The following is an 18,780-nucleotide window of genomic DNA, read 5'->3' as shown; positions in this document are numbered from 1 at the left end:
TAAATACTAGATGGCAATACCATAGCGCTAAAACATATAGCCATATCAGAAAATTAAGGTACAGTGGAGAAAAGATTATTTTCTCTACAAAATGTAAACATAGATTAGCCGAGAATCATAGTTGTGCTATATAACACACAGAATATATAGCTTCAAGGTTCGCTTTATTTTTCATACACACATCCTTCCTTGGCACCCAAAATCCAGATGGTCTACAACCTACACATTATGTGAGCCTTTTTTTCCTTATAGTTTGTTTTTCTATTTGTATTCATTTAAAATTAATAACCCCTTGGATAATACATTAATCCCAATATAGAGGTCCAAAAGTGCCCTAAACACAGTGCAAGGGGGGAAAAATAAGGACTTATATACTGTATGATAACTTCTGTTGTATTGACATGATATGTATACCCGATATGTCCTTAATAAATACTTAAAAATAAAAATAATAAAAATCATTCTTCAGTTGTGAAAATCTGGGGTTATGGACCTACCTACTACTTCTCCAGTTACCCAGTTTTAAAAAAAGAACAAGTCTAAGATTAAGGTAATTTTAATATTGAAATCAATTTTCAAATTTTATTATTTAGGTGTTGTAAAATATGATTATAGAAAGTGTCACATGGTAAAGAGATTGAGCTAGAATGAAAAGAATGAAAAAAGGGCATAAATTCAATATAGTAAAAGGATAACAAACTAAATGGTCTCTACCCTTTGAGATGTAATATTTCCTGCCTACAAGTAACCGTAGTGTTGTTAGATGGTCACTAATTAATGGTAACATCTTTTTTTACTATTATTTACACAGTTGCTAAAATCAGGGTATATGAAGTTTAATAACAATGACTTAAAGGGACAGTAAGGTCAAAATTAAAGTTTAATAATTCAGATAGAATATGCAATCTTAAACAACTTTCCAATTTACTTCTGTTATCAAATTTGCTTAATTCTCTTGGTATCTTTTATTGAAGAGTAAAACTAGGTAGGCTCATAAGAGCTCAGGAGTGTGCATGTGTGTCTTTAGTACTCTTTGGCAGCAGTGTTTTGCAACATTGTAATACAAAGCTACATATAATGTTGCAAAACACTGTTGCCAAAGAGTACTAAAGACACAGGTGCACACTCCTGAGCTCTTATGAGCCTACCTAGTTTTACTCTTCAATTAAAGATACCAAGAGAAAAACGAAAATTTGATAACAGAAGTAAATTGAATCCTGAAAGTTCATTTTAACTTCACTGTCCCTTAAAGAGACAGGAAATGAATGTGCTGATGATGATGTGATTTTAAAAAGGATAAGACGAGAAGGCTTACAATCATGCTAAATGATGGGTTTATATAGTTCTATAAATTAGTTTATTTAGTAAGAGTGTTAAGGTGTGAAAATTGATACTGGGGCCTCCATTTATCAATACATAAAGTAGTTAACTGCTCAGGAAATGGATCGATCCGCAGCTTATCGCTAGTAACAATAAAGTCTTCAACCTTAACATTTATCATTGAAAATCTCCCTGTGTCAACTTATGAGCGATGCTCAGTGATTTGTTGATAACTATGATGCCCCTTATATCTGATTTACTATTACACTTATAATTATATAATGGATCCTGTATTGATTTCACAATATAATCAATTATCTTACAAATCTTTAAACATATAAAGTGCGCCAATGTTGTAAAATATTCTTATCTAAATGCCATCCTTCTGGCATCTTTCCTTAAAATTTACGATACAGGGCTGACTGTTGAAAAATAGAGGAATCATGGCATGACCCTGGAAATCTTGCAAAACCTCTGATTAGTCTCAAATAGGAGTCTCAGCCCATTTGTACATTTAGGAGTATTGGTTTTCTATTATGATACTGCTTATCTCTCTCTTGAGGGTCTAAGAGCAATGTGGGTCCATTTAATTGCTCCAAAATTGTTGGGCATGCAAGCAATTTAAAAAAAACACTTGTTTTCACAGCCTGACACTCTTCAGATGTGCTCGGTGCGCAAACATAGAGTGTAAATACATTCATAGAGCATCTAAAACAGTATTGAAGTGCTGTGAAAATGTTGGTTGGCTCATACCAACTACCACCCTGGACATAAAATACAGGACAGTAAGTAGTTTTAAAATTCCTGGGAAAGCCTGGGTCCTTGAAGTGATCAGCTCTAGTGAATCCTCCTGTGCCTTTTCTGCTGGGCAAGTTGCCTTTCACCCCCATTCTCCTCTGGCAGCGCCTCAAAGCAAGTTTACAGACTAAGCGCTACATCTATTGTAAATATTTATTTTTACTGTTCTACCACATTATTCAGTGCTTTATATGTGTTATTTTATATACAGTAGTTCTCTCTCAAATGTGTTGTTTGCCACCTTCAGTCAGGCTAGACTGTATTTAGCGGCCTATTTATTAATGTGCGAGTGGACATGATCTGAAATTGCGGATCATGTCCGCTGCACATCGATAAATGCCGACAGCATACGCTCTCAGCATTTATCATTGCACCAGCAGTTCTGGTGAACTGCTGGTGCAATGCCTCCCCCTGCAGATTTGCGACCAATCGGCTGCTAGCAGGGGGTGTCAATCAACCCGATCGTATTCGATCGGGTTGATTTCTGGCGATTTCTGTCCACCGACTCGCCGTACGGAGCTTGATAAATATGCCCCATAGTGTTTAATATTGGGTCCACCAGCCTAAGACAGTGATATAAAATTTAGTGGTCGAGAAGCTATTTAATGTATGTGACTATGATTTTAAATGATTTTAGAAGTGGAAATGAATGAAATCCAAGTAAATCAGACAGACATCAATATCCCATGAATTAAGTTTGCTTCAACATCCGCTTTATGGGAATTAGATAGATTCCGAGTTATGAGTGAAAAAGCAGCATTATGCTTCATAACGCTGCTTTTTCCCTAACGCTGCTATTGCAAGTCTTGTTGGTATAGCTGTACCGCACACCTTTTTGGCCATCATGCAACGTCAGTACCGCACTTTTTAAAAAGTCCTTTTTCAATGGGACTCCCATAGCGCTGGTATTACAAGTTTGCCTGGGAGACCAAAAAGTGAGCGGTACACTCTATAACCACAAGATCCGTACCGCCATCTAAAGTCAAAAGCTATGAGTTTTACGTTACAAAGCTGTAGCATAAAACTCATAATTAAAGTTTTAAAAAGTACACTAAACACCCATAAACTACCTATTAACCCCTAAGCAAACACTATAATAAATGTATTAACCCCTAATCTGCCGCTCTGGACATCGACCCCACTATTAAAATGTATTAACCCCTATTCCGCCGCTCCCCGACATCGTCGCCACTATAATAAACCTATTAACCCCTAAACCGCCACCCCCCGCATCGCAAACACTATTTAAATATTATTAACCCCTAATTTGCCGTCCATACACACCACCGCTTTAATAAACCTATTAACCACTAACCGCAAGCCCCCACAACGAAATATACTAAAATAATTTATTAACCCCTAAACCTCAGACCTCCCACATCACTAACTCTACGTAAATATATTAACCCCTAATCCTAACCCTAACGTAACCCTAACCCTAATGTAACCCTTAGCCTAACACCCCCTAACTTAAATATAATTAAAATAAATCTAAATAAACCTTACAATTATTAACTAAATAATTCATATTTAAAACTTTACTGTTGGGTGGTTGTTTGTATTTTTTATTGCAATGTAAAAGAGCTGATTTCTTTGGGGCAATGCCCCACAAAAGGCCCTTTTAAGGGTCATTGGCAGTTTAGTGTAGGCTAGGGTTTTTTAGTTTGGGGGAGCTTTTTTATTTTGATAGGGCTATTAGATTAGGAGTAATTTGTTTTTATTTTTGATAATTTCATTTTTTATTTTTTGTAATTTAGTCTTAGTTTTTAGTAAATTGTATTTTAATAATTGAATTTATTTCATTTTATTGTAATGTTAGGTTTTAGTGTAAGGCAGGTTAGGTTTTATTTTACAGGTAACTTTGTATTTATTTTAACTAAGTAGCTGGTAAATAGTTAATAACTATTTACTAACTAGTCTACCTAGTTAAAATAAATACAAACTTACCTGTGAAATAAAAATAAAACCTAAGATAGCTACAATATAACTATTAGTTATTTTGTAGTTAGCTTAGGGTTTTTTACAGGTAAGTATGTATTTAGTTTTAAATCGGAATTATTTAGTTAATAATTGTAAGGTTTATTTAGATTTATTTTAATTATATTTAAGTTAGGGGGTGTTAGGGTTAGATTTAGGGTTACGTTAGGGTTAGGGTTACGTTAGAGTTAGGGTTAGGTTTATGGATTAATAACTTTAGTATAGTGGCGGCGACATTGGGGGAGGCAGATTAGAGGTTAATAAGTGTAGGTAGGTGGCGGCGATGTTAAGGGCAGCAGATTAGGGGTTAATAACTGTAATGTAAGTGGAGGCGATGTTAGGGGCAGCAGATTAGGGGTTAATAACATTATGTAGATGGCGGCGATGTTAGGGGCAGCAGTTTAGGGGTTAATAACATTATGTAGGTGGCGGCGATGTTAGGGGCAGCATTTTAGGGGTTAATAACATTATGTAGGTGGCGGCGATGTTAGGGGCAGCAGTTTAGGGTTGTTTAGACGTGGGGTTTATGTTAGGGTGTTAGGTTTAAACATAACTTTTTCTTTCCCCATAGACATCAATGGGGTTGCGTTACGGAGCTTTTGTTTCCGCGATCGCAGGTGTCAGGCTTTTAAAATCTGTAATAGCAGCGCTATAGTGAGGTGAAATAATGCCGAAAATGTTGCAGTCGTTAATTTCCCTATAGCGCTCAAAACCTGTAATCTGGCTGTTTGGTTTTTTTTTACTTTTAAATTAATCATTACTTTGAAGTTATGTTTGCATGTCACCTTTAATATGGACTATACAGCGGGCTTACAGTTAAAGATTTGACAAATGGAGACACAGGCTGAAGAAGCAATTCTCTAAATATCTTGGGTCTGGCAAGATTATCTAAGAAGACTCATTAGTACTGTGAGATCACTTAAAGGGACATAATATACAAATGCTAAATCACTTGAAAGTGGTACAGCATAACTGTAAAAAGCTGACAAGAAAATATCCCCTGAACATCTCTATGTAAAAAATGAAGATATTTTTCAGAGAATTCTCGTGGACAGGGCGAATTGCCGCGATCAAGATGTCGCTCCTTCCTAAAATCACGTACCTTTTTAGGTGCATAACCTTGACAGTCCCAAGACCTATACTAAATAAATTACAGAGTGTAATTTCAAGATATGTATGGGAGGGAGGGAGACCCAGAATCGCCACTACGACGATACAACAACCTATAGAGGGGGGTTAGCCTATCCTAGCGTTTTGATCTACCATGATGCCGCACGTCTAGCCCATCTCGTGAGTTGGGGCCTAAAAGTTGACCAGCCCAGATGGTATGTGGTGGAGCAGTCGCTCCTCCCTAGGGGTATTCTACTTCCCGACCTCCCCTGGATACCGGTGCATATTCGCATGACTTTGCAGATTGATCACCCCCTTCTTCTGAATACTTTGTTGCTCTGGGATACCAGAAAAAACACGGAATCCATCGCCCCACACCCCTCCCCTCTTTATAGAATACGAAACATTTTGATCTCTATGCCCGAGACACACGTAGGCCAATGGTCTGAGGCTGCTAATGAACCTACTGCATCTTTATATAACAAAGATTCTCTCTTGTCATTTGAAGAGGTCAAGGCTAAGCTCTCCATACCACCTTCCTTAAGCTTTGAGTTTATCAGACTAGCGAGTATCCTCAAGGCTTGGGGACTTTCAGGTCAACCCACAAGAATTCTCACTAGATGGGAGCAAAGATGGAACTTGGGCAAATTACTCAAAGGATCTCTTTCTTTTCACTATAATTTATTGGTTGCGCCCCTACAACCAGCTAAACACAGTCAATATAAAGCCTGGGAAAAGGAACTTACAATTAACCCTGAGATCACAATTTGGCTCAGCGAGCTCACTAAAGCAAAGAAAATTTTACACAGTGCAACACTATGGGAGCTTTACTATAAGATAACTACTAGGTGGCACTTTGTGCCAATCACACTGAACAAATACTACCAAATGGCCTCCCCCATGTGTTGGAGGAATTGTGGTCACTTGGGCATGCAGGTTCATATATGGTGGGATTGCCCTGTGATTAGGAGTACTTGGGGATTTGTTTTTGGTACTCTCCAGGCACTTGACATTCCATTATATCTTTCACCACCAGTGGGTCCCCTGCATCATGATTTTCCAACCATGTCTGAAGCTGACAGACACCTAGCCCTATATATCCTTATGGCCACCAAGCTGGCTATTGCCAGAGACTGGAATCAAACCTCTCCCCTCACCCAAAAAAATAATCGCTATAATTGACCATATCAGACAGATGGAGGAGTTTGCATTTAGACATTTAAATAAGTTAGAACTCTACCAGGAGATCTGGAATAAATGGAGTGCGATACATCATCCATAGACACTCGAGAACCATATAGCACATGATCTCTGACAAGAAATAACCTAACTGGTTTGTTTCCTCCTCCCTCTCTTCTTCCCCCCCCTTTTTTTTTTCTCTCTCACTCTTCTTCCCCCTCCTTTTTTCTACCCTTCCTCCCCTTTTCTACCCTTCCTCCCCTTTTCTACCCTTCCTCCCCGTTGCATATTACTCCTCAATACTGGATGCTCTGAGTATCTAATACTCACTTATTAATGCCCTCTAATACAAACTAAATCAGCAAATTCACTTATATAGATAAATAAATTATGCACTAAGGCAAACATGGCTTGAACCCAACTATGGGAATTAATTATTGTGCCTAGGACGCACTGGAAGTCTCAAGATTAAGATACAAGTTTGTTGTCTAATACTATTATTCTTTACATATGAATGTATCTTGTATAAATTGAAAAAGGAAAAAATGAGGATACAATATATATCTACTTATTCTCATACCCTGAGAAACGACCTCTTTCTTTCTATATTGTACTAATTAAGTTATTGTAACTGTTATATGGTGTTGCAAAAATTATATACCTTGATATCTTGAGATTGTATGATGGCTCAAATTTGTGTAACATCCGTATTTCTGTTTTGTTATTCTTGTTAAATTTATATTGTTCCTCAATAAAAAATTATTGAAAAAAAAAAAATGAAGATATTTTACCTAAAAAAAATACCTTTGCTTTACTGTGATCTCATGAGAATTCCCTGAAATCTTGTGAGATTTTCATAGGAAACTTCCTTAAATTGAGGAGGAAAATAACATGACTGTGCCTGCACATGCCAGATACACACCACCTACAAGTACTGGGACTAGTATCCTGATTGGCTGCTGATAAATTTTTCTAAAATATGTTCCTTTTTTTACATAGATGTGTTCAAGTGATATTTTCTAGTCAGCTTTCTACAGCTATGCTGCATCACTATCAAGTGCTTCAACATTTGGGTATCATATCCCTTTAAAGAATTTTAAAAAGGTAAACTTTAGCTTGACAGCTGTTTATCTTGCTATGCAGGGTTCTGGATGCGAAGAAGATACACCTACATTACAATAAAATGCTAAAATAATATATATATATATATATATATATATATATATATATATATATATATATATATATATTCTCTCCATGTCAGCAAGTGTTTGATTATCGGTCATGAGAGAGAGTTGAAGGGTATTTTATATAATTGGGACAGCTTGTGAAAATGATTGTACATGGGTCATGGGTCAGGATTTGAAATTTTACTGTGATGGATATGTGGAGTTCTCTTTTTCTAACATACTAATTCTCGTTTATGGAGATTTCAGTATCTCTGCAGGCAACGTCTTATTCTAGGCTGCTGATTCCTCACTTAAAGATAAATTTGTTGTTATCAGCCTTGCCCTTTTGGCAAGATGAGAGGGGCACCCACCCCAGGCCCCACACATTCAGGGGTGAGGGTAGGACACACTGAAAGCTGGGATGGGGTAGCCCATATAGGGGTAGGGCAGGGCATATTAATAAGGGTGCTAGGCTGAGAACCATACAAATTTATCTTGCTCAGATCCCTACAAATGCTAAGGGTGGTAATTGGGATGGCATGTTGTTTGTGGTAAACCAAATCTATAATAAGTTGTAATAGTTAATTACAATAGCAGTTTGTAGTATTTGTGGTAATTATCAAGATAGTGTTGTAATTGTAGGAACTGAAGTTAATATGTTCAGTAGACTGTATTAATGAATGGTAACTTTTTTTATTATTATTACTGAGAGCCCTTACTTTAATAGATAAAACCCAAAATAAACCTCAGACAGAAACACCATTAAAACATGGTATAATACAGTCCCTTATCCTTTTGGCTGCTAAACAGTGTTGTGTGTTGCAGCACTGTCTTGCAGCCAAAGGGTTAAACAAAAGGGCACTCAATGGAACTCTTGAGACAATGAAGTAATTGCCTGTGCAACACTTTACACATTTTTATACTCTATTTTTGTTTGCAGATGGAGCAGACTTGTGAAGATATAGACGAAATGTTTAGCAACTTATTGGGAGAAATGGACTTATTAACTCAGGTGAGTGTTTTTAATGTCTTAAATCTTTTCCAAATGCTTAAATAAGAAAAGAAATTTCCACTAATGGTATTCTTTCCATTCAGTATCTTTACCCAGTTTCATGCAGACAATTTCCAGACTGAATAAATATTGACAAATGGGAATTTCAAAGGGAAAGAAATTGGTTCAGTCTGTTTGGCATTTTTTCTAAATTGTCCCAGGAACAGTCATCGTGACATCATACAAGCATACAGTATGAAACAGCTGCAACTCAACAAAACAAAAAAATGCTCTAATCTTCATCCAATTCCTTAAAAGATACTTAATCCAAATGTCAACACATTTTGTTCTTTTTGAAAACAAGGAAAACTCTTGAAAATTATATTTGATGTAGCAAGACCTTGCATGTTTGAAAATCTTTGCGTTTTCAACATATGCTTAGAAAAAATGCAGCTCATTATACTATATTAGTTCTATCTGATCTTCAAAATTATGCATTTATTTTATATATGAATTGCATTTCTTTCAACCTGTCTACATGTTTAATGTATATATACTGTCAGTATGCTGAAAAACAGTGAAAGCGGAATATTGTTGAGTGTCAGCAAAAGTAACATAATGACATTTCTCTGTCATCAGATCTTGAAGTTTAGCAATGATTAGTACAAAAGATTAATCTCATAGCTAAGCTTTCCTCAGGAAAGGAAACATAAGATTGTCTCTTGTTAAATGCAGCTGATGTGTATTATGTTGATCTAGTTGTGCGATTTTGAAAATGGTATGAGATAACAAAGCACTCCTTGAGGTATAAATAGTAAAAATAAACATGAACATTGGAAGTCCATTGTTAGAAATTATGTTGGAATACACTTATAAAAGGATCAACCTTTGAGTGAGAGTTATTTCTCTATCTCTCTGAGTGATTTGTTTTCTGTGATATCATTATTGACATCACTAATGACATCAGACATAACATAATTGACATGACACATGATTAAATGTGTAAAATGCATTATAAATAAAGTTGAAATGTGTTCACAAACAACCTCCCTTTTAGTTTTAACCCACCAATATGTAATATGTCTCAAATTTCTATGTTCTTGTGTTAAAGGGATAATAAATATATTTTTATTTTTTTATGATTTAGATAGAGCATGCAATTTTAAACAACTTTCTAATTTACTCCTATTATCAAATTTTCTTCGTTCTCTTGGTATCTGTATTTGAAAAAGCAGGAATTAAAGTTTAGGAGCTGGCTCATTTTTCATTCAACACCCTGGATAGCACTTGCTGATTGGTGGCTACATTTAGCCACCAAAAAACAAGCAGTATCCAGATGCTGAACCTAAAATGGGCTGACTCCTAAGCTTTCATTCCTGCTTTTCAAATAAAGATACCAAGAGAATGAAGAACATTTGATAATAGGAGTAAATTAGAAAGTTGTTTAAAAGTGCATGCTCTATCCGAATCATGAAAAAAATGTGTTTAGTATCCCTTTAAAGATAAAACTATATTAAAGATCACAGCAAAATAGCATACAGCCTCTATACTGTACAAATATAATTTCTAAATGGTATACAGAGCAGATTTCTCCTACATTGGTGTATCCGGTCCACGGCTTCTTCCTTACTTGTTGGATATTCTCAATCCCTACAGGAAGTGGCAAAGAGAGCACTCAGCAGAGCTGTCCATATAGCTCCCCTCAGGCTCCGCCCCCCCAGTCATTCTCTTTGCCGCTCTAACTAGTAGCATCTCCACGGGGGTGGTAAAGAGTATGTGGTGTTAGTTGTAGTTTTTTATTTCTTCCATCAAGAGTTTGTTATTTTAAAATAGTGCCGGCTTGTACTATTTACTCTGAAGCAGAAAGTGATGAAGATTTCTGCTGAGAGGAATATGATTTTAGCACCAGTAACTAAAATTCATTGCTGTTCCCACGCAGGACTGTTGAATACCAGAGCACATCAGTTGGGGGGAACAGTTTGCAGGCTTAACTGCTTCAGGTATGATCAGTCATTTTTCTAACAAGACCATGTAATGCTAGAAGACTGTCAGAAATTCCCTCAGGGATAGGTAAGCCATTTTTCTTAGACTCTGTATAAAATGATGGCTTATATTAAGGGCTCTATGCTGGTTGACACTATTGTGGGCTTAATCGATTGCTTTTTAGCATGTTCTCAGTATAAATAGGTGTTTTTTCAGACTTTAAAACACTTATAAGGGGTTTAATTTGCGCCTGGCACTTATTTGGACACCTAATCTAGTCAGAAAGGCCCCTCCACTCTGGATTGAAGAGGAAGGAGGCCTCATTTTCGCGCCTCAATTGCGCAGTTGTTTTGACTAGGCAGTTCATGCAGCTTCACGTGGGGAGTCCAGAGACATCAGAAAGGACTTCAGAGAGGCTTATTTCCTACTTAAATAATCCCTAAGGAAGGTAAAAGCCACAGTAGAGGCTGTGGCATTGTACTGTAGTGTTTTTAACCGGTTAATTGCTGTTATTAGCTCCGGTTTGGGCATTAAGGGGTTAATTGGTCTGAAAATTTTTCTAAGCATTAAGACGCTGTTGTGAAAATTTCATTAAAATCGGATGTTTATTTGATGGTTTTTTGATGTTTAAGTAATAAAGTGTGCACTTTTATTATTTAAAGACACAGTAACGTTTTTGTCAAAAATAATTTTTATTGCATTGAAGTTCTGTTTAAGTCTGTCAAACTTGTCTGACCCTTCAGATAGCCTATGTTCTGTATGTGTAAAGGTCAAGGTGGTTCCCCCATTAAAATTATGTGTGAAGTGTGCCATAGCGTCCAAACAGCTTGAGGACCGTACAATCACGCTTAAAAATGTAGCCCAAGATGATTCTTTAGCTGAAGGTAGTGAGGATAGCCCGCTATCCCCTCCTTCTGTGTCAACACCAGCTATGCCCGCGCAAGTGATGCCCAGTACATCTAGCACACCAATTGCTATTACTATGCAACAGTTAGCAGCAGTAATGGATAATTCTCTCGCAGCATTTTTATCCAAACTGCCAGCTTTTCCAAGGAAGCGTGATTGCTCAGTTTTAAATACAGAAAATGAGCAAGCAGATGCAGAAAATAATTTATCTGTAGTGCCCTCACATCAATCTGACTTGGCTGTGAGGGAGGGCCTGTCTGAGGGAGAAATTTCTGACACAGGAAAAGTTTCTCAGCAGGCAGAGCCTGATACCATAGCATTTAAATTTAAGCTAGAACACCTCCGTGCCCTACTTAAGGAGGTCCTAGCTACACTTGATGATTGTGACCCTTTGGTGGTCCCAGAAAAATTGTGTAAAATGGACAAATTCTTAGAGGTCCCAGTACACACTGATGCGTTTCCGATACCTAATAGGGTGGCGGATATAGTGACTAGGGAGTGGGAGAGACCAGGTGTACCTTTTGTTCCCCCCCCCTATATTTAAGAAAATGTTCCCCATTGTTGACCCCAGAAAGGACACGTGGCAGATGGTCCCTAAGGTAGAGGGGGCAGTTTCAACACTAGCTAAACGCACGACTATACCAATAGAAGATAGTTGCGCTTTCAAAGATCCTATGGATAAAAAATTAGAAGATTTGCTTAAGAAAATTTTTGTCCAACAAAGTTTTCTTCTTCAACCAATTTCTTGCATTATTCCTGTAACCACGGCAGCGTCCTTTTGGTTTGAGGAATTAGAAAACTTGCTCCAGAAGGAGACTTCTTATGATGAAGTCATGGACAGAATTCACGCCCTGAAGTTGGCTAATGCCTTCATTACAGATGCCGCTTTTCAGTTAGCTAAGTTAGCGGCGAAAAATTCAAGTTTTGCAATCGTGGCGCGCAGAGCGCTTTGGCTAAAATCTTGGTCGGCGGATGTGTCGTCATTACAGATGCCGCTTTTCAGTTAGCTAAGCTAGCGGCAAAAAATTCAAGTTTTGCAATCGTGGCGCGCAGAGCGCTTTGGCTAAAATCTTGGTCTGTGGATGTGTCGTCCAAAACAAAATTGCTTAATATTCCTTTCAAGGGTAAGACCCTATTCGGGCCAGAGTTGAAAGAAATTATTTCAGATATCACTGGGGGAAAGGGCCATGCCCTCCCACAAGATAGACCTTTCAAAGCTAAAAATAAGTCTAATTTCGCAATTTCAGGAACGGACCTGCTTCTACCTCTACAGCCACTAGGCAAGAGGGTAACGCATCCCAGCCCAAACCAGCATGGAAACCATTGCAAGGCTGGAACAAAGGTAAACAGGCCAAGAAGCCTGCTGCTGCTACCAAGACAGCATGAAAGGTTAGCCCCCGATCCGGGACCGGATCTAGTAGGGGCAGACTTTCTCTCTTTGCTCAGGCTTGGGCAAGAGATGTTCCGGACCCCTGGGCACTAGAAATTGTCTCTCAGGGGTATCTTCTAGAATTCAAGGATTTTCCTCCAAAGGGAAGGTTCCACATGTCTCGCTTATCTTTAGACCAGATAAAGAGACAGGCATTCTTACATTGCGTAGAAGACCTTTTATACCCAGTTCCAACAGCAGAACAAGGACTGGGTTTTTACTCAAACCTGTTTGTAGTTCCCAAAAAGGAAGGAACTTTCAGGCCAATTCTGGATTTAAAAATCCTAAACAAATTTCTCAGAGTTCCATCATTCAAAATGGAAACCATTCGGACAATTTTACCAATGATCCAGGAAGGTCAATATATGACTACCATGGACTTAAAGGATGCGTACCTGCATATTCCTATCCACAAAGATCACCATCAGTTCCTGAGGTTCGCCTTTCTGGACAAGCATTACCAGTTCGTGGCTCTTCCCTTCGGATTGGCCACTGCTCCCAGAATTTTCACAAAGGTGCTAGGGTCCCTTCTAGCGGTGCTAAGGCCAAGGGGCATTGCAGTAGCACCTTATCTAGACGACATTTTAATACAAGTGTCGTCCTTTCACAAGGCAAAGGCTCATACGGACATTGTTCTAGCCTTTCTAAGGTCTCACGGGTGGAAGGTGAACATAGAAAAGAGTTCTCTGTCCCCGTTCACAAGGGTTCCCTTCCTGGGAACAATAGACTCGGTAGAAATGAAAATCTTTCTGACGGAGGTCAGGAAGTTAAAACTTTTGAACACTTGTCGAGTTCTTCAATCCATTCCACAACCCTCCATAGCTCAGTGCATGGAGGCAATAGGACTAATGGTTGTGGCAATGGACGTGGTTCCCTTTGCTCTAATTCATTTAAGACCATTGCAACTGTGCATGCTCAAACAGTGGAATGGGGATTATGCAGATTTGTCTCCCCAGATACAAATGGACCAGAAAACCAGAGACTCACTCCTCTGGTGGTTGTCTCAGGATCACCTGTCTCAGGGAATGAGTTTCCGCAGACCGGAGTGGATCATTGTCACGACCGACGCCAGCCTCTTAGGCTGGGGTGCGGTCTGGGAGTCCCTGAAAGCTCAGGGTCTATGGTCTCGGGAAGAATCTCTTCTCCCGATAAACATTTTGGTAATTGAGAGCGATATTCAATGCGCTCCAAGCATGGCCTCAACTAGCGGAGGCCAAATTCATCAGATTTCAGTCGGACAACATGACGACTGTAGCGTACATCAATCATCAGGGGGGAACAAAGAGTTCCCTGGCGATGAGGGAGGTATCCAAGATCATCAAATGGGCAGAGGATCACTCCTGCCATCTATCAGCAATTCACATCCCAGGAGTGGACAACTGGGAAGCGGATTATCTGAGTAGTCAGACTTTCCATCCGGGGGAGTGGGAACTTTACCTGGAGGTTTTTGCCCAGTTAACTCAACTATGGGGCATTCCAGATCTGGATCTGATGGCGTCACGTCAGAACTCCAAAGTTCCACGTTACGGGTCCAGGTCCAGGGATCCCAAGGCGACATTGGTAGATGCCTTAGTGGCGCCTTGGTCGTTCAATCTAGCTTATGTCTTTCCACCGTTTCCTCTTCTCCCCCGGCTAGTAGCTAGGATCAAACAGGAGAAGGCTTTGGTAATTCTGATAGACTTGGTATGCAGACCTGGTGAATATGTCATCGGTTCCACCATGGAAGCTACCTTTGAGGCAGGACCTTCTAATTCAAGGTCCATTCGAACATCCAAACCTAGTTTCTCTGCAACTGACTGCTTGGAGATTGAACGCTTGATTCTAGCTAAGCGTGGGTTTTCGGAATCAGTTATAGATACTCTGATCCAGGCTAGAAAGCCTGTCACCAGGAAAATTTACCATAAGATATGGCGGAAATATCTTTGCTGGTGCGAATCCAAGGGTTACTCATGGAGTAAGATTAGGATTCCAAGGATACTATCTTTTCTCCAAGAAGGATTGGAGAAAGGTCTATCAGCTAGTTCCTTAAAAGGACAGATATCTGCCCTTTCTGTTTTGTTACACAAGCGTCTGGCAGCCGTGCCAGATGTTCAGGCATTTGTACAGGCTTTAGTCAGAATCAAGCCTGTCTACAGACCTGTGGCTCCTCCATGGAGTCTAAATTTAGTTCTTTCAGTTCTTCAAGGGGTTCCGTTTGAACCTCTACATTCCATAGATATTAAGTTACTATCTTGGAAAGTTTTGTTTTTGGTAGCTATTTCTTCTGCTAGAAGAGTTTCTGAATTGTCTGCTTTGCAGTGTAATTCACCTTATCTGGTGTTCCATGCAGATAAGGTTGTTTTGCGTACCAAACCTGGTTTTCTTCCAAAAGTGGTTTCTAATAAGAATATTAACCAGGAAATCATTGTTCCTTCTCTGTGCCCTAATCCAGCTTCTAAGAAGGAACGACTGTTACACAATCTTGATGTGGTTCGTGCTTTAAAATTCTATTTACAAGCGACTAAAGATTTCAGACAAACATCATCCTTGTTTGTTGTCTATTCTGGTAAGAGGAGAGGTCAGAAAGCGACTGCTACCTCTCTTTCCTTCTGGCTGAAAAGCATCATCAGATTGGCTTATGAGACTGCTGGACAGCAGCCTCCTGAACAAATTACAGCTCATTCCACCAGAGCTGTGGCTTCCACATGGGCTTTCAAGAATGAGGCTTCTGTTGAACAGATTTATAAGGCAGCGACTTGGTCTTCACTGCATACTTTTGCCAAATTTTATAAATTCAATACTTTTGCTTCTTCTGAGGCTATTTTTGGGAGAAAGGTTTTGCAAGCAGTGGTGCCTTCCGTTTAGGTTACCTGACTTGTTCCCTCCCTTCATCCGTGTCCTAAAGCTTTGGTATTGGTTCCCACAAGTAAGGATGAAGCCATGGACCGGATACACCAATGTAGGAGAAAACAGAATTTATGTTTACCTGATACATTTCTTTCTCCTACGGTGTATCCGGTCCATGGCCCACCCTGGCATTTGGTCAGGTTTAAATTTATTTTTGTAAACTACAGTCACCACTGCACCCTATGGTTCTCCTTTTTCTCCTAACCGTCGGTCGAATGACTGGGGGGGCGGAGCCTGAGGGGAGCTATATGGACAGCTCTGCTGTGTGCTCTCTTTGCCACTTCCTGTAGGGATTGAGAATATCCCACAAGTAAGGATGAAGCCGTGGATCGGATACACCGTAGGAGAAAGAAATTTATCAGGTAAACATAAATTCTGTTTTTGACAATTTTACAGTCAGTTGGTCTGTGTGGCTGGTCTCACTCAGAAACAATAGATAATTTAGCTCCAAGGCATGTGAACAGAATTATCAGTCTGATTAGGGAATAACATAATTTATGCTTACCTGATAAATTTATTTCTCTTGTAGTGTTCAGTCCACGGGTCATCCATTACTTATGGGATATATTCTCCTCCCCAACAGGAAGTTGCAAGAGGATCACCCAAGCAGAGCTGCTATATAGCTCCTCCCCTCACATGTCATATCCAGTCATTCGACCAAAACAAGACGAGAAAGGAAAAACTATAGGGTGCAGTGGTGACTGGAGTTTTAATTAAAATTTAGAACTGCCTCAAAAAAGACAGGGCAGGCCGTGGACTGAACACACTACAAGAGAAATAAATTTATCAGGTAAGCATAAATTATGTTTTCTCTTGTTAAGTGTGTTCAGTCCACGGATCATCCATTACTTATGGGATACCAATACCAAAGCTAAAGTACACGGATGATGGGAGGGACAAGGCAGGAACATTAAACATTGTAAAATTTTGAAAAGGTATGAAGTGAAGACCAAGTTGCAGCCTTGCAAATCTGTTCAACAGAGGCCTCATTCTTAAAGGCCCAGGTGGAAGCCACAGCTCTAGTGGAATGAGCTGTAATTCTTTCAGGAGGCTGCTGTCCAGCAGTCTCATAGGCTAAACGTATTATGCTACAAAGCCAAAAAGAGAGAGAGGTGGCCGAAGCCTTTTGACCTCTCCTCTGACCAGAATAAACGAAAAACAGAGAAGAAGTTTGCCGAAAATCTTTAGTTGCCTGTAAGTAGAACTTCAGGGCACGGACTACGTCCAGATTATGCAAAAGACGTTCCTTCTTTGAAGAAGGATTAGGACATAATGAAGGAACAACAATCTCTTGATTGATATTCCTGTTAGAAACAACCTTAGGTAAAAATCCAGGTTTAGTACGCAGAACTTCCTTGTCTGAATGAAAAATCAGATAAGGAGAATCGCAATGTAAGGCAAATAACTCAGAGGCTCTTCGAGCCGAGGAAATAGCCATCAAAAACAGAACTTTCCAAGATAAAAGCTTAATATCAATGGAATGAAGGGGTTCAAACGGAACACCCTGAAGAACTTTAAGAACCAAGTTTAAGCTCCACGGAGGAGCAACAGTTTTAAACACAGGCTTAATCCTAGCCAAAGCCTGACAAAAAGCTTAGACGTCTGGATTCTCTGCTAGACGTTTGTGTAAAAGAATAGACAGAGCAGAAATCTGTCCCTTTAACAAACTAGCGGATAAACCCTTTTCTAAACCTTCTTGTAGAAAAGCCAATATCCTAGGAATCCTAACCTTACTCCATGAGTAACTCTTGGATTCACACCAATATAAATATTTACGCCATATCTTATGGTAAATTTTTCTGGTAACAGGTTTCCGAGCCTGTATTAACGTATCAATAACCGACTCCGAAAAACCACGCTTTGATAGAATCAAGCATTCAATCTCCATGCAGTCAGCCTCAGAGAAATTAGGCTTGGATGGTTTAAAGGACCCTGAATTAGAAGGTCCTGCCTCAGAGGCAGAGACCATGGTGGACAGGACGACATGTCCACTAGGTCTGCATACCAGGTCCTGCATGGCCACGCAGGCACTATCAGAATCACTGATGCTCTCTCCTGTTTGATCCTGGCAATCAGTCGAGGTAGCAACGGAAATGGTGGAGAAACATAAGCCATGTTGAAAACCCAAGGGGCTGCTAGTGCATCTACCAGCACCGCTCCCGGGTCCCTGGACCTGGATCCGTAACAAGGAAGCTTGGCGTTCTGGCGAGATGCCATGAGATCCAGCTCCGGTTCGCCCCAACGAAGGATCAGTTGAGCAAACACCTCCGGGTGAAGTTCCCACTCCCCCAGATGAAAGGTCTGGCGACTTAGAAAGTCTGCCTCCCAGTTCTCCACGCCTGGGATGTAGATCTTCGAGAATTCCAACATCGCTAGGGAACTCCTGGTTCCCCCTTGATGATTGATGTAAGCCACAGTCGTGATGTTGTCCGACTGAAATCTTATGAACCTCAGTGTTGCTAACTGAGGCCAAGCTAGAAGAGCATTGAATATTGCTCTTAATTCCAGAATGTTTATTGGGAGGAGTTTCTCCTCCTGAGTCCACGATCCCTGAGCCTTCAAGGAGTTCCAGACTGCACCCCAGCCTAGTAGGCTGGCATCTGTTGTTACAATCGTCCAATCTGGTCTGCGAAAAGTCATTCCTTTGGACAGATGAACCCGCGACAACCACCAGAGAAGAGAATCTCTGGCCTCCTGGTCCAGATTTAGTAAAGGGGACAGATCTGAGTAATCCCCATTCCACTGACTTAGCATGCATAGTTGCAGCGGTCTGAGATGTAGGCGCGCAAATGGCACTATGTCCATTGCCGCAACCATTAAGCCGATTACTTCCATGCACTGAGCTACTGATGGGCTTGGAATGGAATGAAAGACACGGCAAGCATTTAGGATTTTTGATAACCTGGACTCCGTCAGGTAAATCTTCATCTCTACAGAATCTATAAGAGTCCCTAGAAAGGGAACCCTTGTGAGTGGGAACAGAGAACTCTTTTCCATGTTCACTTTCCACCCATGCGACCTTAGAAATGCTA

At 39.7% G+C, this 18,780-nt stretch overlaps 1 protein-coding gene across 1 annotated transcript in view; it reads left to right on the top strand.

Moving 5' to 3' along the window:
- Window positions 1–18,780, top strand: part of APBB1IP (amyloid beta precursor protein binding family B member 1 interacting protein) — a 352,897-nt gene that overhangs the window by 89,538 nt on the left and 244,579 nt on the right. The window contains exon 2 of the mRNA XM_053713908.1: window positions 8,494–8,565. Within this exon, the coding sequence (XP_053569883.1) occupies window positions 8,494–8,565 (72 nt within the window). The remainder of the gene's footprint in view (window positions 1–8,493; window positions 8,566–18,780) is intronic.

This window comes from Bombina bombina, chromosome 5 (genome assembly GCF_027579735.1).
Source record: "Bombina bombina isolate aBomBom1 chromosome 5, aBomBom1.pri, whole genome shotgun sequence".
NCBI lineage: Eukaryota > Metazoa > Chordata > Amphibia > Anura > Bombinatoridae > Bombina > Bombina bombina.
The sequence above is the reverse complement of the archived record's forward strand: the minus strand, read 5'-3'. Positions and strand labels throughout refer to the sequence as shown.